We start from the raw sequence: 24,358 nt of genomic DNA on the forward strand, positions 1-24,358 counted from the left end.
GCAACGGGAGATTTCAGCTTCTATTATAAGTGTGCAACAGTGTGTGGAAATGCACTGTGTGTGAGAATGGAAAAAGCAATGTACCCTTTTGAGAGCATCGTGGGCCTAGAATTGTACAAAGCTAACTTAAAGCCGGATTTTTGTCATATCAGTCAGGTTGTAGCGGTGCTTCATTACCTGTTTGTAAACTTGTATTACCTTGCGCTCAGGCTCGCGTGTAAAAAAGCTTTGGGACATCCTTGTGCTTTTACTTTTCATATTTCCGCGAATTATCCCTTAGGGTTCGTTTTGTTTGTTTTGTAACCGTGCGAGGCCGATTCCGGTTTCTTATCTGGCGTTTCAACCGGAGCGCCCGTTTGCTCTTTTTGTCGTACGTCCCATCGGGCAATATTGTTTGATATGGAAAGGGTGCCACCTTGTCGCTAACTTGATTTTTTGTTTCTTCGACAATGCTCTCGATCCTATTTCCATGGATCTGAAATTAATAACGTTCCAAGAGTAATGCATGCATAGCAAACGCCGCGCAACTCACTTTATCGACGTTCATCTGCTCACGTCACACTGCGGACTGCTTCTTAGACGTTTGTGTTTAATTCTAGTCTTTTGTAGTGCAGGAGATCGCTAGCTCGCTGCGTTCAGAAAAGCTTTGCGTCGTTCTTGGCTACGTGGCAATATTCTGTTTCCTCAGTGTGCTGCACATCGCAGCGCGAAAAAAAATAAATTTTTGTACGCTGGACCACGCTCTTTTGTCTCCCTTCGTAACATAGAAATTTTTCGTTGCATGTGATATAATCAGTTTCATTGTTCTTTTTTCGCTTCCTGTTTTTGCAAGGATTGCAAAGCGTGGAAGCAGAAAGACACATGGAGTAACATATATCTCTTCGTGTTTTGATCCTTCGCGTTTCTGCAGCGTTTTTAGGTGTTCTCAAGTATGTACCCACTCATTGAAACTACAATACTATTGGGCTATCTCTTTTAGCGTTATGTGCATTACATAGCAATCAACGGATTCATTAAGCGTAGTCTGAACGACGCGTACTTGGTTTCTTTCAGTTTTTTATTGTATTATCGATAGGCCCGCAGCAGTCCGTCACTACACAGCTACGTACGTATGTGTGGTATTTACAACTTTGCTTTAAAAAAAGAAGCAATATAGATTTAAAAATCCGTAAACACGACGGCGCAGCGCTTGTGCCAGAGCACACAGAAGCCGTTGCCGTTCGCGGCCGAAGTCTACGGTAACTTACTTCGAAAAATAAAACCCCATTGAAGGCAGGTGATAAACACAACTACTGGACTATTCATCGCTAACTACTACGAAAAAAAACACACTTAATCAGCGCGCAGACACCAAAAGCAGCGAGCGTTTGCACGCCAAGAGCTGGCAAATACGCCGCACGCGCGGCGGCTGGATGACCTTCGTGCGGCGGTGGCGCCTGTAGTGGCGCGCGCGGTCCCTATATGAAGCGAGCGCCGAAGTTTCGTGACCAGTAAAGCATTGAATGACTCTGGCCATGCATAGACTACCTCATGTTTGACTTTCACTCCTTCGTGAATCGTGCCTTCCCAGATAGTATGAGATACGCATCCTGACGGACTCTTTCGAAGCCCTACAAAGTCTAAAAAGTCCCAAGTCGACCAATACCATCGCCAACAAAATCCTTCATCAGTCTCTAGCGGCATTCATGTTCGCATCGACTGATCACCTACTGGACACGACGAGTCATCATCGGGGAGCAAGCAGCCCACTCGTCTGCACGGGAGTTTATAACCTCTAGTCCTCCGCTGCTACCCGACTTAGCTTATCCACCTACTGAGACATTACCACCCGCGATGCAGCTTCTATGCTACAAAAAGGGAAAAAAAAAAAAAAAAAACGCCTCAAGGCCCTAACTCTAACCGGCTTTTTATCCGCTCTGCCCTCGCTCCCAAGATCAGCAGAAATTTTCATAAACCAATAGTTTGCCAATGCTTGGCTTACTCGAGATCTTCCGTAAATGGTACACCCAGTCTCTACCGCCTCGATGTCCGTTCTCTCCAGAAACTAATTTGGCACTGTCCGAAGTTCGCGCGCTATAGAATCTTGAAGCCTCCTCCAAATACATCCTCTTCCTTCGTACACTGGAACCCTCCATGCTGCCTTAATTGCACACTTTTCTCTAAAAAGCGGTCTAGCGTTATAGTGCCTAGAATAGGCACTATACTAGCGTGAGCAGTGGAGTCGTGAGCCTGCTTTCCTCACCCCACGCGGCCTCTCCAGCCTTCTCAAGGAGCCCGTTTTGCGTCGAACTGTCAGCATTTAACAAGCTACAAACACCCCACCTTCTACTCCCACTTCCCCCACTTGACGTACAGTCTTCCTGCCACAATAAAGGCTACCTCCTCCTCCTCCTTAAAAAAGTAACATTTTTCTTTCTTAAACTGCTTGGTTCCAGCAGAGATCAAAATAGGTCAGCCAAATCTCCGGTGTGCGGAAAAACGAGGGAATGCGAGCACACGTGCAAGGGCCCAAGTTCGTTTCCGCATTTATTTTTGCGCTTACTACCTCGAAGCAGAAATATATTAATCAATATTTTTGTACCGACCACGTAACCCAAGCTCTTTGCGTGGTAAACATGCGCGCTTTCGTGAACATTCGAGCGCCGTAGACCGCATGTGAACTTCCCGCTGAAAGCGGGCCGTTTCGCTCCAACCAGCAAGCAACTCTGAAATTTTATTCTACGTGTAGTCCGTCGGTGATAGGGGGCGTTACTCGTCGTCATGATTTTGTCGTAGCCTTGGGGCCGATGTGACTGGTTTGTTTTTTTAATCTGCCTTACTGTCAGATAGTTTTACCAATTCAGCGGTAGCGGGTTTGTTTACGCGATGAGGTTGCTGTGAGCCGCCGCGCATTCCACAGGCGGCCTTGCTAGTCCGAAGTGAGGCTGCCGACGAAACGGACTCCCGAGTATCGGTAAGCAGCGCTGAGCGCACGTCTATTTGCGAACATCGCGCAGTCGCTCGTTTACGCCGCGGTTCCGCGTATTGATGGTCTCGTGTAGTTGAGCCTGTGCAAACAGGACCTGGTGACACGAACGTGCTTGTTTGCCAGCTTTCTGTCGACTGCTGCGGCCTAGGCGGAATCCGTCAATCGGAATCGTAGGATTGCTTATTGCCCTTGAACCCACGGGCCTTCCGTATCGTGACCGGCATAAGGCTCACTTCTTTCAACTGTCTTATCTTTCGCAACCGTTGTGGCACATTAGACGTGGCAGTTTGTGTTGCTGGCCATCTCCACGCAGCCTTGAGAGAAACGCGTGGAAATAACTGTTGCACGCTATCACACGCGGCGAAGCCAGACATCGTCACTGCATGCTGCTTGTTTTCGTTTAGTAACTAGTGAGGAAGTAACGTCGTACTTCACTGAGGTGTAGAGCTCGATAGATTAACTCTTCCTGGTAGGTTTACTCGTTTGTAGCGAAATCGTTTAAGTCGCTCGCCTTTAAGAGTGGCCTGGTGAAACCAGGAAGGAATTTGCAACATTTACTAGAAATAAATTGCCTCATCTCGCTGGGGCACCGCATCGAGTTTGAAGTGGTTTCCTTTGGAGTGCGACTGATTCGACATCTTTTCCCTTTCTCTTTCAGCTATGACCTGGAGGAAATTGCTATGTTGCAATGCGTAAAAGCAACTTCCTTTTATTTGTTTCACTTGCATTTCTAACATGGGGAGGCATAACATACATTTTGTTTCTTCAGCGGCCATTGACAGGGAAGGTAAGATTTGCTTGGTTTCATTTGGAACACAGTGAGTAAAATGTCACGCTGATGATTATAGTGCATGCACCACTGTTGTCGAACGCCAACCAAAATACTGCTGATGTAATTCAGAAATGGAGTTGATGTAGTTAATGTTTTTATGAGATGGGCTGATTTTTAAGAATGCAAGTACGAAGGCTAGCGGGCAAGCAGGACTCTTGCCGGCTCATTGCATTAATTTTGTAACTTCGACGCATGACTACGTACCAACAAGATGAAATGGATGCTACTTTTAGAAGCACAAGAAGCGTACATTTTTGCGTCAATAGAAACTTGGTTTGCAGTTGAGTGCACATTTTTTGTTGCAATAGCAGATGCCCACAGATCTTCCCACACAAGCTAAACAAATGGGAGGTCCTTTCTTTACTTTTCATGCATATGATACCTAAAAAAATCGCCCATCGTCAACCACATTTTTTGCAAAAGAGCAGTGACAGGTGGAGCTTATACGATTATCAGCCCTGAATTGGCCATTATTCTCGTGTTACGAAGAATGGCATGATCTTCACCAGAGGCTCAGAATTAATGGCTGTGATGCTTGTCTCAAGAAAAAGTGCATTCTTCATTCCATTATAAAATGTTCCCTTTCCTTAGCAGTCCATAAGTTGTTTGCAAATACAGAAGTGTTAATGGGGATAAAGAAGTGTAGTTAAGTGTGGCAAGGAGATAAATAAGAGATAAAACTGAAATCAGTGGCTGTAGCAGCCATTTTGAGACCAGGACGACACACGAAAATGGTGGCGTGTCTAGATTTCGGCAGATGTTACAGCTACTTTACATGGTTTAAATTATTTCGCAGCCCTCCACTAAAATGCACCTTATTGATTTTTTCTTAGTGTCATGGTGTGAGCACCTTTAATGTTTACCGTTTAGTTACCGACAACAATGTAAATGGAATGAATCGTATAATTGACTGTTTACAAACATATTCTTTTTGGTGTATGCATGTGTGGTTTAAATTGACAAAGATCTCGTGCCTTACATCACAGTCACACGGCTAATTTAATGTCATTCAAAGTGAAAGACATCAGCTGCCAATGACATTTGAATTGGCCGTACGGGTCTACACGGTGAAAGAAATGTCATTTGATTATGATAGCAGTGGCAATTAAGAAACTTCTAGAATTACACGATAAAAATGTAAATGCATCCATGAAGTTTTTAAGCCTCTTATTTTTTAAACCAAAATAAATGATCTTCCTGTAAGAAAAAAAGTGTGCCTCTGTTCTGAGTGGTATTTGCATCACAAGCCGAGACAAGTAAGCAACAAATTCGTGATGGTTAGCAACAACCATGACAGAGCTTTGCAAAGTTGTAGTTTGTATTCCTTGCTGTATAAAGACGTTCAGCAAAAAATTTTGATTTACTGGTAGGTTTTAGATACAGTGCGTTACAGTTTATTATTTAACTTCCTTGTTTAGTGATGGACCACTGCTGTCGAGGCTACTCACTCGGTTTGGAAGCTAATTCGAATGTGTGCCCTGAACTCATCCAATCACCAAATGCCATTTGTGCCAAATGTCATTCAGTATTCTGGTGTAGCACAAAATGGCATTTACAGTTAAGTTAATTCACTGTGTCATTAGATTTGCTTGTGACAGAGGTATTACCTTGGCAATGGCCCTAACAACTTTCAGTGTGAACCGTTCCCTCCTTGTGGCCTTTATTTTCCTGTATTTCTCTTTCCCACCTTGTTTTTATGTTTTGCTGTATGAGAGTTCCAGCCATATGTTAACCATTTCTTAAGAGTGATGCACTGCTCCATTGTTTCCCCAGAATAACAACATTTTGTGCTAAGTATAAATGCCAACTTTTGTCCATCAATGAACCTGTCTTCCGAACTGTATTTCGCCGACAGGATAATTACCAAAAGGTCAAAATCTGTTCTGTGAAATGAAATGCCTTACTTTCACGTATTCGCAATATGTAGAACGGATCTGTTGCTCGCTTCCATTTTTTGTTTGGTGGATTTCGTTCTTGCAATGGTGGCAACTCTGGTGGGAACCAGAAACATGGTGCTAAAAAAAGAACAGCTGCTTGCCAAGGTTTAGGTGCACGTCAAACTAAGGAGTATTGGGAAAGATTTTTTAACAGTGAAAAAAGTCATTAGGCACTGTTAATTTTTTTTCAGTGGCAGTTGCTGCCTTTGTGTGCATGCATGTGTATATACACACACGCACACACGTACCGTATTTACTCGTGTAATGATCACACTAAAAAAAAATTGCTGCAAATTTAGGGTGCATTCATTACGCGGGGTAAAGTTTTCGCAAAAAATTTTTGAGCAAGAGAACACAAGCAAGTTGTCAATTTTTACGATAGGTCTCATGAACTTAAAGTAACAAATAGAAACTTAATAATTAACTTCCACACCGCCGCCAGCCGCTTTGCAAAGCGACGCAAAATGCAGTGTTTTATTGAATTAGGGAACGCGCTGGAACGAGTTTTCTGCGATTTACAACAGTTTGACCAATAAGTGGCTGCCACTGTCACAGTGCAGGATATCAAAACAGACATGGCTGCCAACGCAGCAGCCTGAGCGCATTTTTTTTTTCTTTTGTCTTGTGAGTACATTATGTGCATTTAGTGAGAGTTTCTTCCTCATCAATATTGAGCACGTGCTTGCTGATATCACTAATATCAGAAAGTCTGTGCAATTACGTAGCCATGTCCTCTTCGATAGGGAAAGGTACAAACAACCATTATCAGCTAGACTTTGTACACATACGGCATATTGCTGCGGCTAGTTCAGGGTGCGTTCATTGCGCAGGAAATAGAAAAATTGAACTTTGACGACAAACTTCAGGAGTGCGATCATTACGCGAGTGCGATCATTATGCAAGTAAAGTAAATACGGTACGTCTTGGTACCCGTCCGAAACGTCGAAATAGTTTTCATTTTTTAAAGTGGCAACAGGGGAGGGGTGAGTGGAATTATAGAATTCAGTTCAACACAATTCTGTGAGACACTGCAATTGCACAGCTGTTGCATACGCTTTGCATCAATTAAAATAAGCCTTCATTTTTCTTTTTGAAGTGCGAACTGTACTCTAAGTGCCTGCAATGACCTCTTTCTTCAGGTTTTTCGCCCTGGGAAAATTCAAGTTCAGCTGGACCAACTAGAACAAGAGCTTGTCGAACAAGGTCGAGCAAATGCAAAGCTACTCAGCAGCCTGCGAGAGCTAAAAGAAAGTGAGTTGTTCATGGTTACCGTTTTCACGTCGTTGAAACTATGGTCACCTTCGTCGCATTGTTGTTTAAAAAAAAAAGATGGGTGGAGATGGTTTATATAAAAGCATACGAGCCACTAATAATGGGAAGGTGTTAGTGCTGCCACAACTACCATCATTGGCTGATGTTGGGTAAGTTGTGAGGAGTGGTGCCATCATGTCGTGGCTGTAAATGTTAGTCAGTTGCAGAGGGGGCCTGGAAAGTCGCTGCCTATTTAAACTTCTGATAACTCAAAAAGTAAAAAGGCAAAATTAAAAAAAAAAGATCAATTTTAATATTGCGCCACAGGGGTTTATAATTCGAATGCTGAAATGAATTGTCCTGTGGGCTGTAGCACTTTTCACAAGTTTGTGCAGCCGTTTGGGCATAGCTTCCAAGAACATCAGCTGAAACTCGAAGGGAAAGCTTTTGAGAACATCTCAGATTGGCTTCTCGAGATCCAAGATACACTGTCTTGTTGCATAAACTTGTTGCCACACCTAACTCTAAAATTAGCCGTAGTAATAATAATTACAGCAACAATAATAATCGTAATGCGAAGCCTTGTCGGTTCTGTGTGCGGGTAAATCGTACTAACTAAAGTCTTCAAGCTAACACCCTGAAATTAGTCTTTCAAGCCACACAAGGAGAGACAGGGTTTAAAGTAAGTGGTGTATCATCTTTTGGAGTCACCAATGTTTTTGAACTTCGACAAAGTCGGCCATACTAATTGCTATTCTGCATTCGTTGTTTTATGTTCGATTTATGTTTATGTTAGGGATGAGCCCACAACATGGCTTGATGCCATGCCCCCAGAAACAGTCACGTTTGGTCGATCTTTCACAAACTCTACAGTGGAACCCCGATTACCCTTTTTCCCAGTTGTAGCAACTGCAGGGGTCTTTGAATTTGTCTTTGGCATCCAAAGAAAAGGCAGTGTCGTCCCTCCGAAAAATGATGTGAAACGAATCTGGCCTGCATTGGTACCAACTCAGCATTGACCTGTTGTACTTATTGCAGGAATTGTAGTCATCCGAGTGCAACTGTTGACAGTAATGCGACTTTCAAGGACGAGAATTTAGTCCTTAAAAACGGGATGGATCGTGTGGAGCAGCTTATTTTCATGGGCTTGGTGGGAGTTCAGCTGCCCAATTTGCATGTTCGTTTTCGTCGCGAAAGTGGAAGGCTGGCCACTCCTGTCAACAGCAGGCAAAGATCTCATACTTACTGGCTTGAAATGGTAGTTTTTGGCAGCGCTCACGTGAACTGAGGCATGGGATGCTTGCAGACTGTGTTGCCATCTTTGTATGCTGACCATGGATTTTGAGATTTCGTATCGCGAGGCCACATTAGCAGGCTTAAGTGCGGTCAGTTGTCGTGACATTTCTGAGGTCTGCATAGAATGACACCACCATCTATGTGCATCTGGCTGCTTTTGTCTGTTTCCACACACAAAGAAAAATCCTCTGATCTTGTGGTCCAACGTAAAAACTGGTTTTACTCAGATGCAGCAATGAATTTCAAAGTTGTGGGAAATTTGAAATGACGGTGACTTTTCCCTAGATGCCTTTTAGTTACACCCTGCTGGTTAGCTTTTAGGAGCCGACGTGCACGTGGACTTTCAATTTATTGTTGTAACTGGTCCTAGGTAAGCGATGCCATGTGAGCTTTTAAAGAGGCTAAAGCTTTGCGGCACTCGCAGCTTGATGCAACTAATTTCCACGTACCAGCAGTAGTGTCTTGATGAAGCAAAAATTTTTAGGCCTGGACAGTAAGTACACTTTTTGCCAACTTTCAAACTAACAGACACACCTCATCCTACACACCTGATCTTTGCACAACATTGTACAAGCCTACACACCTGATCTTTGCACAACATTGTACAAGCATTGTGTTTTTTTAGGTTTTTAAGCAACTTTTTCTGTCTTTTGTGCACTTTTATTGGGAGTGAATATTTTCTCCCTTTTCATTTACAGCTTGTATTTGATGAACACATTCAGCTTGGATACAAATAGCTGCTTGTTATTTCAGAGCACCTCCTTATCATATTCTGTTTGTCCCTGCACCACTTGTCTTCTAATGTGACAGAGTAACAAGAAGGTTTCATGTGAAAATTGTATTCTTAACACTTTGAATCGGGCATAGGCTAGGAGTAATGTAGAAGAAGAAACGATTTTTTTTCCCCCTTTTCACGTGACCCTTCATGGTGTGGCGATGTTTCTTGTTCTCCAGAGCTTCTTCAAGCTCGAAATGACACTCAGGGCCAACCCCCCAAGGACGCTCCGGTCATCGCCGTCCTGCTCTTTGCATGCAACAGAGTAACAGTGAAGCGCCCCATCGACCAGCTACTGCAGTAAGTGTTGCACCTCACTGGTTGTTGTTGTGCGGATTGCTTTTGAAGCTTTCGGCAGCTTTAAAGGTCTCAACCTAAGAATTGTCGCTGATTGCGTTACACATCTGAGAGTCATAAGTGCAAAGAACTGCCACCACAAGCCTCTCACAGTTGCAGTATGTTGTACGGGAAAAAGGTTTAGTGTGGCTTCAGGAATTTACTTCTTTAGTTTGGTAACCACAAGCTGGGGTGTGCTTGTTCCACCTGACACCTTGCCTGTCGGGGTGCATGGTGTTAAAAGTGCTTCAAGTTCAACCGTTTGCTTTGCTTATTAGTTTTATTGTTACTAGGTGCAGAAGCACGAGTCGAACACTAAAGTATCAGGTTGACTGAGTTTCTTTCATTATCATCATCATCAGCCTATTATGTCCACTGCAGGACAAAAACCTTTTCCATAGATTTCCAACCACACCAATTTTTTTCACTTTTCACGTCTGTTCTCCCTCCCTTCCCCCAATTTCTTGTTTAATACCTCCATCATGGTATATATCTTCCTGTTCTTGTACCCCTGTGTGTTATTAGGCATTAAGTTTCTGGGAGAGTTTCAGTTTTCTGCATTTGAGGTACAGTGCAACGGAACATTAAAACAGACTAGAAAACACGTCGTCGTGCTAACACGATAGGCATCAGCTATTAGTGCGTTGACGCATTTCTTCCGTCTGCATCTGCGTTTTGTTGCACTGTACCACACATAGTCACACGAGTTAACCATGCGGCAATAATTATAATAAACCCTTTCAGTACTGTGCCCTCTTGTGCATGGAATTGGGAAAGCCACTGCTCTATTCCGCAGTTGAATGTTTTGCACTTCTGAAACAAATGAATCTGCAGAGATAGCAATTTTGGTTCTTTTTGCTGCCCAAAGCAGTTGCAACAACTGGTGAAAGAGAGGTGAAAGGTAGATTAAGCACACAGGTATGAAAGGGATGAAAAATGGCTGCAACAGATAAAAAAGAAAGGTGTTCAACTACTTCATGGAGAGTGGCTTCAAAGCTGAAAGCTTCACACCGTGTAACGGGAATACCAATAGTTAGGGGAAGGAAAAGCTTCGACAAAGATGCAATAGGTGGCAGCGCTGCACCATGGACAGAGGGTGGATGCAGTGCCTTGTTCCTTTGAATGGATAATTGCCAGCTGAGCAGTATACGCAAAGAATGAGCTGGCGTTCTCACCAAAGGTCGAGTGCACTCCTACCGCGCAGCCATTATGCTCACTGAGGGAATGATTTCGTTGGCACGGAATTCGTGTAATTTGTACGAAGGAAAAAGAGTGAGAGTTGATTGAAACGACGACACTGCAGAATCCTCTCAAGCAGTGGCAACTTTGCATCATAGGCACTGACGTGCATGCTAATATGTCAATGATGCTTTAAAGTTCCGTGCTTAAAAAGCACACTATGCACAGTGAGAACGCGTAATGCACAGCTGTGCCGGTGTTGCATATGTTGCTGTGAGCATTGTGCTTTGTCAGTGTAGCTGCCAACTCTCCCAGCTGGCTGTCCTCACACGGTGTGCACGGGAGGTTGTCATGTGGGCCCCCCCGCTGCGCACTCACTGCTCACGTGATGAGGCACGAGCTTGCACACCAACCTCAGCTGTTTAATGTAGTGCATTTGAAACAAGACCGGGGTCCAGTGCAACACTAACTTAGCTGCCCAGTGTAAACAGTGTACTCACTAAATGTCTGGGGCTGGTGACAAGACTTGCAACAGAACTATAGATGAAGGACGTGCTTTTAGGAGCTTTTACCTCGCTGTAAGGTGCATCACTTGCCGTGGGACTGCCAAAAACTAGTACGTTGGACTTCAGTTCACTATTGTGTATACCCTTGTCGTTAGCTCGCATGATGTCCGCGCTCTGTTGTTGCGCAGGTACCGACCTTCCAAGCACCAGTTCCCTATCATAGTAAGCCAGGATTGCAACCACGGATTGACCACCAAGGCCATCCTGGACTATGGTGACCAACTCACTCTCATTAAGGTATGCCTGCCTGTTTTAGGCGTGGAATGCCTTGTCTATACCCAACCATACTTCAAACGTTCATCCACCCACGCATGCACGGGTTCATATGCTTAGATTTGAAGAGTGAAATGCACTGATCAACACAGGGCTTGAATGCATTATTGTTTCCATAGTGGGAACCCTAATTACTTGGTAGGATGCCCTCGCTGTGGTGTATTGAAATGTTTATTTCCTTCATATGATGGTTCTATTTTAAAAGTTAAAGTTATTTGGTAGTTTGCTTCAGCGGAATTTCCGCTACTATGAAGTATATTTGCAATTTCCCACTAGTCTTGCATAAAAGTTAATGCATGAAAACTTTTTGCAGCGGACAACTTTCTTTTAGACAGTTCCGCTTTGACGAATTTTTCACATAGAAAATAGAAAATTTTCCATTTAAGAACCAAAGCTCTCAAAATAAAATGTTTGTAACATTTCAGGACGTGCGCACAGACCATCGATGTATCATTGCTCTTTCTTTTTCTTTTTGGAAGGACTCTTTCTTGTGTTGTTATTGCCACTGCTATGGAGAGTGCCATTACCTTATTATAATGCAGTGCAGCCAGCATCAGCTCACTTGGTTAGCTCACTTGCTTTCAATCCACAGCCAGCCTCATAGAGGCGAAACTAGGTCTGTTCACAGCTTGTTGCAATGATTTCACTGAGAATAGTTCACCTAAAAGCAGTTTTTCAGTTTTTGTGAGCACAGGGCTAGCATGTGAAAATTAAAGAGCAGAAAATATTGAATGATTGCAAGGTTGTAAGAAGTGATACTTAAATGCTAGACAACGGAACTTCATACTCTTTAGTGCTGTCAGCCACGCCACAAGTATTTGGCAGGTTCAGTGCAAGAATGTTTCATATGCGTATAGACACGGGTAGAAACACTGTCATTGTGCAACTGGTCACTGACTGCCAATAACTTAACAGTGTCTTGAATAGGACAGGGTTCTCCCCAGAAATTTTTAAGGGGTGGACAATTTGAGAACAAGGGGTGGGATAAAATGCTAAATTTAAGAATTGCAAATTCTCGTCGCACAAATTGAACATTTCTGGTCGAATTCCGGGTATTGCAAAAGCTCTTAAAATAAAAAAGCGATAAGCACGAGCATGGACTCCGAAATTTTCATGCGCCTGGTAATCTTTGAGACTTCAACACCAGTTTTCCAGACTCTTTTCATGCAACCTGGTGGCGAGAGGTGCGACCAGGTGCGATTACTCTCGCACAGCAGCTGTGTTTAGTTTCTCAGGTGCACATTTCAAATGGGTCAGTCAAAGCAGTGGGGCGGGGGGTGGGGAGGGGTCTACAGAGAGCAGTGGGTGGCGAAGTGGAGGGGTGGGAGGCATTTCCACCACTGCCCAGCATGGGGAAAACCCTTAAGGAAATAGCCCACCTAAGGACTTTACTAGAAAGGAAAGCTTTAAAATTTTCCCCCCATACCAGTTAGCTGCTCGGCAAAGTTCAAACTACAAAATCTCTACAAAAAGAATTTTTATGTGTGCCTCCGGAATTTGTTATACTGGAGTTAGACCTTGTTGCCAAACTGGCGCCTTGTGTTAAATGTGGCAGCAAGGAAAGCAATTTAATGTTTTGGATGTGAGAAAAGTAGTGCAGAATGCAGGGCCGATTTTATTTATTCATTTCTTACTTATATTTTAAGAGCACTTACAAACAGCATAAATTTGCACATTTCAGGACTAGTTATGTCTAGGAATTTTTCAGGACGTGCGTGTATAGCACAGTGATACTGGGAGAGGGAGAATGATTTCGTGTTATGCGAAAAACGTCAGCTCCTTGTAAGCTGTTTATTTTTTGTGGCTCATAATAGCTGCTCTGTGCGGCTGATGCTTTCTCCTCTGTTTTGTTTTCAGCAACCCGACCAAAGTGACATTCCATTAGTGGGCAAGGAAAAAAAGTTCAAGGGCTACTACAAGATTGCACGCCACTACGGCTGGGCGCTCAACAAGGTCTTCTTCGAATTGAACTATGACACCGTAATCATCGTCGAAGGTATGATTCTCACTTATGATCGCTGTGGTCATTTTAGGTCTTTCTAGAAGAGAAAAAAGAAGTGAAGCAGGATGGACATTCTAGCGTGGAGTATATTTAATCGTAATAACCCGATGGAGGGGACGAAATAGGGAAATTTAAGGGCACAGAATGGATTCGAACAGCGCTGGGCATGAGCAGGTGGAGGTCAATGGGAGAGTCCTTCATCCTGCAGTGGACGTGAATTGGCTGTTGATGATGATAATGAGGAATCCACGCATGAACTTTCGGTGGACTTTTTTACTGGGCCAAACTTGTGCCTCATATTGTGGGTCCGTACAATTTTGCGCCTGTTCTTTATCGGCTATTCAGCGTGGCCAGTAAAGAACTTTCAGCCCTCAGTGCTTTTTCTTGCTGTAATTGGTTGACTGTTCTTTTCTTCAAAAAAATTACGAATAAAATAATACACGGCCAATGGTTGCTCCCGGCACAAACAAAAGGAAGATTGGGCACAGTGTTACGTTGTACTTCCTCTTCACTCTCCAAAGCTGTGTAAATGCATGCTTTTCTGCAAGAAGGATCAAAGTTGCAATCCGACCCCATTCTTGGTTTCCTCTGACGTTTGCGCTAATCGAAGGCCGGGGAACGGTGTACAGTGGAACCCTGTTCGTACGGCTTTCTTGGGACCATGTAAGATGACAAATAATCCGAACTGGCCCCTTCTTGCTTAGATGGTCCATGCAGCTAATTAGTTATGTTTAAACTTTCATATTTGTTCTCGCAACTTGTGTCGTCATGTTATTTGTGAACACCGAATTTGACTCCCAAATTTCTAATAGAACAATACAACCTGCCACGGTGGCTCAGTGTCTAAGGCGTTGCGCTGCTGAGCCCAAGGACTCAGGTTCGATGTTTGGCTGCAGTGGCTGCTTTTCTAATGTAGGCGAAAAGCGAAAATGCCTGTGTTCGAGATTTTGGCTCGCCTTGAAGATCTTCAGGTAGTCAATATTAATCCGGAGCCCTCCACTATGGCACACTTCATCTCCTGTGTGGTGTCGGCGCGCTAAACCCCAGAATCAATCAATCACTTTATTCGCGTACGTTGGAAACTCCGTGGCCTTCTTAGTTGGCCCACCAGTTGCGAAGCATATTCGTGGGAGGCAAAAATTTCATTTTTTTTTTTTTAAATGGAGTCTGGAGTAGCCATGCCTTAGTTAACAGCATTGGGTGAGATAGTTCGAGGGGCCATAAAGAGAAGATACAAATTTCTTTTATTTGAAAGATTTGGTGTGTTTTTTAATACCCTCAGTGCTTTTTTGGCAGCAAATGACGCTTTCCTAACAAAAAAAGTGAGCAAATAAGCCAAAATTTAAATCCTCTCACTGCATCACATTTCGTGATGTCTGCAATTATATACAATGGAACCCCGATAAAACAACTTTCAAGGCACTGCGCGAAAGTGTTGTATGACGGGGCGTGGGTTTGTATGACTGGGGCGTGGGTAAATGCCGGCCTAGTAGACGGTCTCGTGCAACAGGTGGGCTAAGAACTTATTTAAACTGCTAAGTTAGTGCATTCTTGCGTGATTTGTAAACCTTTAGCTAAAAATCCCAAGAATAAAAACAAACACCTATTTTGTGCCCCCGTCCGCCTCCACGGCATCCGAGCTAGCCAGCGCAGCTGCCAGCCAAGCACCGCGCACTACGTGACCCCCGTGCCGTCCGGCGCTATTTATAGCCCACCAGCCTTGCGCACTCAAGGGAGAAGGTCGACGTAATCAAGCAAATTGATAGGGGAAAAGGCGAGTGTTAAACTGTCGAGGCCAAGCAAAACGAGCGATAGGACAAGACGGCAATGGAAAAAAGAAAGCAAAGAAATGAGCGAAACGACAACGCTGCTTTGAAAGACACACAGAAAACAGAGGGAGCGTCGTGAAAAGAAGAAACTTAGCAAAAGTATTGCAAGTTGGACAAGTTGGAAATGCATCTTGTATGAGACCATTGCAGGTGACATGGGATGCAGAGAAGAGCACACAGGACCAGGGTCTGTCGTTTAAAGTGGACTGTGTGCGTCTGAGCATCATTTTTAATGCATTGCTGCTATGGGGTGTTTGCTGGGACCGCGGTAATCTATCATAGGAAGCGGGTCGTCGCAAGTCCAGAGGACGTATTAACGGTGTTCAACTGTACTAGAAGAAGGTACCTAAAATGGAAGGCTAGTGTGCCAGCTACACACAACCTTTGACTGCTGCAATATGACGGGAACTGTAAAACTGGTATAAAATGTCAAAACGTGCCTTGTTACCTTCGGCCTGCCTAGAGGGCACAGCGAGCTTGGCGATTGCTCAGTTCACTTCTGAACTGCTACAAACCGTGTATTGTTGCGGCTCACCGTATGACTCGACATTTAAGGTCACATAAGGGGCATTGCCACTTGCGCTAGTTCACCGGTGTCGGTTGTATCAGAGTCATCATCTGGTATTCATTGAAAAGTTTAGCTGTCAATTTCTTCGTTTGGCAACACTGAAATGGCCACGGACATGGCCGAAGTGCCACGGACGTGGCGCGGCTTGTGCCACTGCGACCGCACGCCGAAGAAAAATAGAACACCGGCGTGCGTCGCCTGCTCCGTTTCAACCCTATTCTGAATGGTGGTGTCAACAGAGTTGTTATTAATCGCACTCACATTGGAGTCGAGGCCTTACTTTCTGTTCGGCGGGCTGGAGCTTGGAATGACCAACCCATATCATGCACTTAGCACGGGCAAGTACTGGCCCGACGTAACCAGTGATGGCGCACTCACATGGTTGCCTGCATGCGTGCCTCGCCAGTGAATGCAGTCCATACGTGGAAAAGGGTGGGGTTTCAGAGCATTGGGTGACGGTAGTTGAGCAGTGGTGCAGCAGTGTACATGTTCACATGATCGTTCAGAAATTATGTTTAGCGCACTATTGTTATTACTGTGTAAAGAATATGCACGAAATTCAAGTGCAAATAGCTCGTTCTGCAAGTTTATAATCAGTGTTGAATTTGATTTTGATTTTGTTGGTTTCTACCAAACGCAACAAGTGGTCTATACTACGTCATAAGTTCAGTACGGGAAACTAGCTGGTGGGTCGCATGCCTACCCCCTGTTTTCCTCATTATATATCTTATTTGAATTAAGTGTGCCTTAAAAGTGGCATGGGCGTTGTTCTAAGGAATTTTCTGAATGAATCAAACCTGCATTTTCTCTTCATGGCCTCTTTAACAGCATTGGGTATAGAAAGCATCAGAAAAGTAACTCTCTGATTCCAGCTTGCCTTTCTGATTCTTTGGAGTTTCTTTTTTTCTTTTTTTCTTTTGATCTGTGCTCGCTTGTGATAACAGCTTGTTCTTCCTCCCTTCCACAGATGACCTGGAGCTCTCCATAGACTTCTTCGAATACTTCCTTGCCCTGTATCCAGTCCTGAAAAGTGACCCAACACTCTTTTGCATCTCGGCCTGGAATGATAACGGCAAAACAGGGCTTGTAGGGGATGACCCAGGTTGGTTTCATTTTCTTTCTTCACTTTTTTTTTTCCATGTGGAATTTATGATGGAACAACACTAGTTTGACCCAAGTTTTGGTGCCATAAAAGCTTTTTTTGTTGCATTTTTTCAAGGTGTGTAATATTGAGCTAGTTATTGTTTGGGCAGCTTGAAGAAGGAATGACGAGGAGGGGAGGAACATGGGGTGAAGGAGAAAAAAGAGAAAAACGAATTCGGAATTTGAAATCAGGAGCGTAATTTTTCGTTTACTTACTGTGCTTATTAATTCCATCTGGGCTTGGGTCGAAATGTGTCCCAGTCATGCCCTGAAAAAGCGCCATGGTGCGTTGCCGGAGTAGGAGCCATGGTCAATGGTGACCTGGGCGGAGCATTTTGTAGTATGTTTTACTAGTGTTGATTGGCGATATTCTCTGTTCAGGTCCGGCAAGGCCTTTTTGCCGGGATTTGGCATGCTAAGTGCTTGATCTTTGTTGTAAAAGAAAGGGAACGGGTAGAGTTGCATCTAGCCCTGCAGTGTCTGAAATTTCTCGGCATTGACGTCGATTCTCCTCGAATGAAAACCACCTGGCGGGTTACGAAGGACTCGGCCTTTCATTATGTGTTGCTTTCCTGGTCCGTTTAAATAGGAGCATTCATTCATGTTTTTACATTTCAGCATTCACCTTTCATTGCTAGTAAAAAAAGGAAACACTGAATTTTCTGAGTGGCAGCTTTTCTTCTTTTTTTTTTTCATTGTTTCAGAACTCTTTTCTTTTTGTTAACTCTTTCGGGACCGCTCCATAGGCCATCGATCACATATGATCGATGGTTTCGCGAGCCTGCAGAATACAAATTTTCGCTCGATGGAACACCTAGCGACATCTAGAAGATAGTTTGAAAACTGGAGTTTTCTCTTTTGTGAAGTTTCTTTTTTTTATCACCGGGCGGCAACGCATCAGATAATTTATTCTGACGGGCAGTGGTTTTGAATGTAAACAAACATGGCGTCATACTCGCGCGAGCGCGATAAGAAATCCGCCTCGTCTCGTCTCTCATATCTTCGCCTTCTACTGTGGATTTTAACGATGAGAGTGGCAGTGAAGAGTCGGAATGCGGCTTTAGAGATTGGATTTCAGCTCGAGTGAGGATTCAGGTGTCGATCAGCCTGGAACATCAAATCGCGCTCAGAGGTGGGTGTTGGTTTCGGTTTCAATTGGCTCTGGAGTGGGTATGTGCGCTCGAAATATGTTCTGGCTGGTTTATATTCGTTCGCTAGGGTGTTAACTACCTATGGTGGTGATCTCCTGCCACCAGCGCAGAAACGGATCAAGTTTTCGCCGAGACGAGCCCGGCGTGTACCTGGGCAACAACGTAGCCATGGCCCTAGTGCCAAAGAGATCATACACAAATCAAAAAGCCAGTTACAGCTAGCCGCATCAAACTTTCGCGATGAAGAAACAAAGCATTGTGTTAGATTTTGTATATCCTGAAATACTTTTGTTCTTTTTTAATATTTTTATATTTACGCTTTTTTCTGTCTTTTTCTGTAGTTTTTTTACGAAGTTCTTACTTTAAGATTTTTTCATGGTTCTATCGTCAGTGTTGAAGTAAAACTTGGTATTCTATGTCAAAGAGCATATAATTAGCTGCATTTTGGTATATGCTAAGGCAGGATGGTGCCTTTGCTTTATGTAATAAAAAATTTGTACTGAGACCTCCCTTTTTCATCACTTTTTCTGGTGGTCCCGAAAGAGTTAAAGGGTGACAAACAAAAAAATGTTTTAAAATAGACTCTAAAGACACTTTACGTAAAGTAGCAAAGTCTTAGAAATAGTCTTGGGAAGTTACGTTAACTCCAGACGACCAGAAACTTGCAAAGAAAAAACGTCTCGTATTCTGCCCAGCTCCCTCCCTGCCCCCCTCCCCCTCCTTGTTTTTCTTAATGGACAGAACTTTACAGATGGAGTAGAACCTTGTTGATATGTTTCCGGTTCATACAATTTCCCGGTTACTACGCTGTTAGTGGTGGACACTAAAAATTCCCCATAGTACGTTTCTTCCCGGATAGCACGTTTCTCCCTTGCGTTTTTTTTTTTTTTTTTTAAATGTCAGTGAAGTAGTATTGTACATGATTTTTCCACCAGATTATCACAAGTACAGTAGAAGTACTGTGGCCTGAAAACTCATTGCCCAAACTATTTTATATGGACACCCCATGTAAAAAATTACTTGTGTCGCTGCGGGCCCATGCCCTATTCAGTCATGTTTGGGGTTGTGTAATAAATGTTTATTTTAGTTGAAATATGGCTCAGCCACAGTACTGCTTCTATTGCATTGCAGTTCGTAACTTACAGGGCTACTTGCTTATTGACTTGACATTATTGAGGTTGATCTGGCCTGCATTTTCTGGGCAGAGACTGTCACTACACTTCTTATTTCCTTACACCATGGGGGTGATATGCTGCTCTTTGTGTAGGGGTTTCGATTGCTGATGACGTAATAACCGCTGTTAATGATCTTCCAATGTTGCATAATTTCTTTTTCGTGTTTGTTTTGTTTGTTTTACTTGACAGAATTGCTTCACCGGTCAGACTTTTTCCCTGGTCTCGGCTGGATGCTGACGAAAGACCTGTGGCTCGAAATACACCACAACTGGCCGAAATCGTATGTTGCTTTCTATAAGGATTTATACTCGCTTGCACTTCATAGGAGCAGCGAGGCTAGCATATTTAAATTGCTTTGAGGGATTGCTATAACTGTTGTGATAACAGCTGAACGTTTTCCAGGATGCCAGTAACCTAATGACCATCTGTGCAAAAAAAAAAGGCTCCTGTGGTTATTCTTTTAGGCAGGTACAAGGCAAAACAATCTGTGGTTTGAGGTTCAAACAATGTGCTTCGTTTTGTAGAGGATTGAATTTGTCTTTCACTTGGGCTTTGCCCTTTCTTGTTATAGCTGGTAAACGTAAGGGGAAACGTATGTTGATTGGTCCCACTCTGCCCATAAGTGCTAATGAAATACCATGTTTACTTGCGTAATGAACCCACTTGCAAAAAATGACCCTCTCCCCCCCCCCCCCCCCCCCGCACACACACACACACACACACTTTTCTTCTTGAGAATTTACTTTCTTATTACCTTGCATAAAAAAAAACGCAGTGGTAATAGGAAAAGTACTGTTCAATGTTTTTATCTCGGCATGGCTGTTGATGCCGTCAACAATCGCAGTACTTGATATCACGCCACAGTACGCGCAGAAATGCTGAACAAGCATTCTAACAAGAAAATCTCTACAGTAGCTAGAGATGTGAGCGCGAATGCCGTGGCTTGCAATTTAAAACTTGCGTGATTGCGGAGCATCACCTGAACACAAAACAAACCTTCTTGCATACAGCTCCATGAAAGCTCTGCGGCTGTGAACGAAGAACCAAGCAAACTCTGCACTCCTGCCCTGCTCTGTGCTGTATCGCGACTTCGCCATTACGCTCCATGGTTTTATTGTTCAGCTGTGTTCCGACCTTTTCTTGTGCTGCTGGTGCAAGGTGTACGATGGGCCCATGCATGAGCTACACGGCCGGTTTTAAACTTAAGGTGGTGGAGCATGTGTTGAAGTATTTGGAAACCACACGGCTGGGTGGCACTTCAGTGTTGAACCAGCGCGTGTACGGTACTGGTGAAAACGAGGTTTGGGCAATGAACAGGGATCGCCGTGTGTTTCGTGGGCCCAAAGAAGGGAAGTTTCCCGGTGTGGAAAAAGAAGTTTTGGAAGTGCGCTGTGGGCCGATGACAAACGTGATGCCGCAAGCAACTTCTCTGAGGAGGACAGCTTCGATGGCAAGTAGAGGGACGGGGCCACTATCTTGTTGTGAATAAAAAAGAAATTTGGTTACATAATTACCTACGCGTTTTCACTGAAATGGTAAGGTTTTGACAGCGCTTCAACTTTTAAAAGTCTGTTGCAACTTTTTCCCACTTAATTAATGAACCCTCCCCCCACCGTCATGCAGATTTTTCTGAACAAAAGTGGGTTCATTACATGAGTAAATACACTAGTACTTGTGAACCAAGCAGTCAATTCATTAGTCAAACTTCGTTTGAGTTCCCAGTTAACAACCATCATGTGTGTGCCCTTTGCAAGAAAACGAGCACCAACATTTTTTGTAAAGAGCAGTTATAAGTCTCACACACGAACTCCGAAAGAAAAAAAAAAAGTAGGAGATTCGAGCAGAGGACCCAACACGGCACATGTGTTGTCTACTTCTCTGCGTCATTCTTCTAAAAAAAATCTGCGCTGCCCAATCTTCAGGCAACAGAAAAGTCGTTCAGTGGCCTTTTTTTTCTTGCTTTCCAACCAATTCTGATAAAACTTCATAGGCTTGTTCAGTTTTTTTAGCTGATTCCAAATATCTAATTAGTTTTGATGTGGAGTAACTAGTTTCTGTGTTAATTAAAAAAATTCCTTGATTGCTTTTGAGAACAGTAGGAAAAAAACTATTCAAAAAAGATTACCAGCAAGACATGAATAAATACCAGAAGTTGTGGAGAATGACACATGGGAAGCAGTTTTTTTGTTTTGTAATCGCATACAAGTTTACATCAATTCTAGCTTCTAGGTTTGAACTACTACTGCTAACCAATTAAAAATATTGCTAATTAAACAACTACTGAAACACAAAATGCAAAATCTGCTTCCCAAATCGCATGGTTTACTCATTCACCTTATAAGTGCAAAAGAAATTGTGTTCCTAGCTGCACTACATGCTGGGATGTACCTCTCGAGAATTTTGTATCACTGCAGTACCACTCGAGGGGAAAAGTGGGGAATTATGGTAAAATAATTATTTCTTTGTTAAAATCGGCCCTCTATGGCTTTTATAAGTACGTGCCACTGTTCCACATATGGAATTTTTGGAGGAAAAACTGTGAAAATCAAGAGAAAAGTGGTACTTAAAAAAATGCTTTTTTGGGCAATTTTGTTGTCCCAAAGACCCATGTTCCCCCTTAATGTGCTGGAGGAGGTTCATTCAGACGAGGTGCACAGTCTAGCCACAGCGTGAATGACTGCTGTACATTAGAAATCTTTGTGAAAGAAGCCTCCATAAATATTTGGCACCACTGTAATACATAGTAGCTATGGCCATTGGCTGTTGTCCTGACCTAACTGCGAACATGCTTGTGCAATTTTTTTGGCAGGTTTTGGGATGATTGGATTCGACAACCCGAGCAGAGGAAGGATAGGGCCTGCATAAGACCTGAAGTCTCTCGTACCAAGACTTTTGGCAAAATCGGCGTCAGCAAGTAAGCAGCGTCTTCATGTCTCCAGCCTAACAACACAGTGGAGACCATTCATACTATAACCACTTGCAATGCATGACTGGGTGTAATGCAGGGTTTTGTGACCACCAGTTTGCCTCAATGGAACCTGCTGTACTGGCATACCACTTAAGGGGAAACACTGCTCTTAAAACAGCTTCCTTGTATTGTTAAGTAATCTCTGTGAAACTAGACAAAACAGTGCTAGTCACAGAACTGTAATCTTTATATTTTCCAATACTATGAAGCCTGGTGAGTGCAACAAGAGAATCGGTTTTTGGATGCACCTCTCGGGACTGATTTCATAGCTCATTAAACCTTGGTGGCACCAGTGGCAAGGAACCGTTTCGAATGCCCATTTGAAACACCAAAGTTTAATTAGCTGTAAAATTGGTTCCAAGAAGTGCATCAAATCTCGTATTGCACTCAACCCTGCATAGTACGTATTGGAAAATATAAAGATTACAGTTTTGTCTATTGTTTTTTCAAAAATAACTAATTATCTTTAATTATCTTGGGAACTAGTTGACTTACTCAAAAAATAATGGCATATTTGAAATCAGTGGACAACAAGCAGCAAGGCTGACCAGTTTCACAGTTTACTTAAAAATTTACCTTAAAATGCAGCCACCCAAAGCCCAACTATATTGCAGATTCTCAAGGGGACGGGGTGGGGTCTAGCTGATCAATGGGAGCAGCTGGCGCGTTGTTTCACGGTCGCAAAAAGGGAAGCATATAACTGAGGTCTTCAAAATTATTTCGCAACAAAACAGTCAGTTGCAGGCTTGGCCCAGCGATTAGTCCCAGGTTGTGTGGCAGGACATTCCTTGCTGTACTTAGATACTAGTACGTTCAATCCTGTCAAATTTTGTTAATAAAATATGATGTTCTTTGTTTTATTGCGGTCATGCACCACTGATCTCAGTAGTACCTTGAATTCTGCCACAAAAATGGGACGTTCCATTTGGTTGAGAGAAAAAAAAACTATTCTGGCAAGAGGAAACAAACACAAAACATAGGACCTAAAAGAACATCATAGCAGGGTTAATGAAGGGGCCAAATGATAAATGCAGTGCAAAGTGCACAGGAACTCTTTCCATACATGTCTCAGCTGGGGTCACTCTGAGACGACATACTAGCTTTCGAATGGTCTGAGCTTCACCATTCAAGTGTACCTTCAGTATGGAATGAGCAGCAGTGTAACCAGAAATCAAGCTTGTCACGTTGTCCAAATTTTTTCCAGACAAAATTTGTCGTCTGCAAAGTTCGTTGTGAACTTTTTGCCACTTTGTGGTGCTCACACTTCCCCTCCGTTTCTTTCAGTGGGCTCTTTTTTGAGAAGCACCTCAAGTTCATTCAACTCAACAAAAAGTTTGTGCCTTTTACTAGCAAGGATCTCAACTACCTGAAAAAGGTCAGTGCGGGCGCTAGTAATGGAGTACTTTCCCAATAGTAGTAACAGCGTGGCGGATACTTCGTTTCTGCATTTCTGTTTCCCTTTTTTTTTTTTTTTTTTTCACTGGTGAAGTCCCACCTGAAATAGTTTTTTGCTTACAAAATTTGCTGAACTTACAGTTTAGATATTTGAAGTGATGTCGTTCAGGGAGGTAACTTCGACTCCCCCGTAGTAGAGGTACTTCTGGTCCGGATTGAAGCAAATTCGGATTGACTGTTTAAACCAATGTCAACCATGATTTGAGAATTTCCCTCTAGTACGTTTGGTAACAACAGAAACAGCTTCTGGCATTCGGTGTCAGGCAACGCCACACAGCCGTAGCTGGTATCAGCCGAATCCACAGGTGCTGCTAGTTGTGCTTTGTAGTGTAGTTGGTAACAAGTGTGACACATTGTGGTGTTGTGTGAGCATTTCTGCTGCGACGCTGGCTGGCTTCCATTCTATTTCTTCGCCATATTCATTGTTAAGTGACAGTGCTGCAGCATGCTTAAAGGGCCAACTGCAACGAAATTTTTGGCTCCATAAATGCATTATTTTCCAGTAGTATTACCTTAAAAGTTGCTACCTGCAAAATTTGAAGGTGCAAATATGCGTCGCTGCATCGTTAATTAAGATCAAAAATGCTCTTTTCAAACCGAAACTGGAAAAAAAAAGGGCTGCCATTAAGGACGGCCGGAAATGGCATTACACTC

General features: G+C 43.3%; 1 protein-coding gene across 2 annotated transcripts in view; it reads left to right on the forward strand.

Annotated features, from left to right (window-relative positions):
• Positions 1-24,358, forward strand: part of LOC144178736 (alpha-1,3-mannosyl-glycoprotein 2-beta-N-acetylglucosaminyltransferase-like) — a 63,337-nt gene that overhangs the window by 34,357 nt on the left and 4,622 nt on the right. Inside the window, exons 1-10 of one of the 2 annotated variants that reach the window (XM_077706816.1) lie at positions 2,728-2,953; positions 3,627-3,755; positions 6,877-6,988; positions 9,239-9,359; positions 11,269-11,377; positions 13,271-13,409; positions 16,780-16,914; positions 19,471-19,561; positions 22,091-22,195; positions 23,534-23,624. In XM_077706816.1, coding sequence (XP_077562942.1) covers positions 3,657-3,755; positions 6,877-6,988; positions 9,239-9,359; positions 11,269-11,377; positions 13,271-13,409; positions 16,780-16,914; positions 19,471-19,561; positions 22,091-22,195; positions 23,534-23,624 — 1,002 coding nt within the window. In that variant the 5' untranslated portion in view covers positions 2,728-2,953; positions 3,627-3,656. Of the gene's footprint in view, positions 1-2,727; positions 2,954-3,626; positions 3,756-6,876; positions 6,989-9,238; positions 9,360-11,268; positions 11,378-13,270; positions 13,410-16,779; positions 16,915-19,470; positions 19,562-22,090; positions 22,196-23,533; positions 23,625-24,358 lie in introns of those variants that run through there. The other variant, XM_077706817.1, reaches the window with a different exon arrangement.

Source organism: Haemaphysalis longicornis, unplaced genomic scaffold (genome assembly GCF_048455015.1).
Source record: "Haemaphysalis longicornis isolate Haplotype H1 unplaced genomic scaffold, Haemaphysalis longicornis Haplotype H1 scaffold_4, whole genome shotgun sequence".
In the NCBI taxonomy this organism is placed as follows: domain Eukaryota; kingdom Metazoa; phylum Arthropoda; class Arachnida; order Ixodida; family Ixodidae; genus Haemaphysalis; species Haemaphysalis longicornis.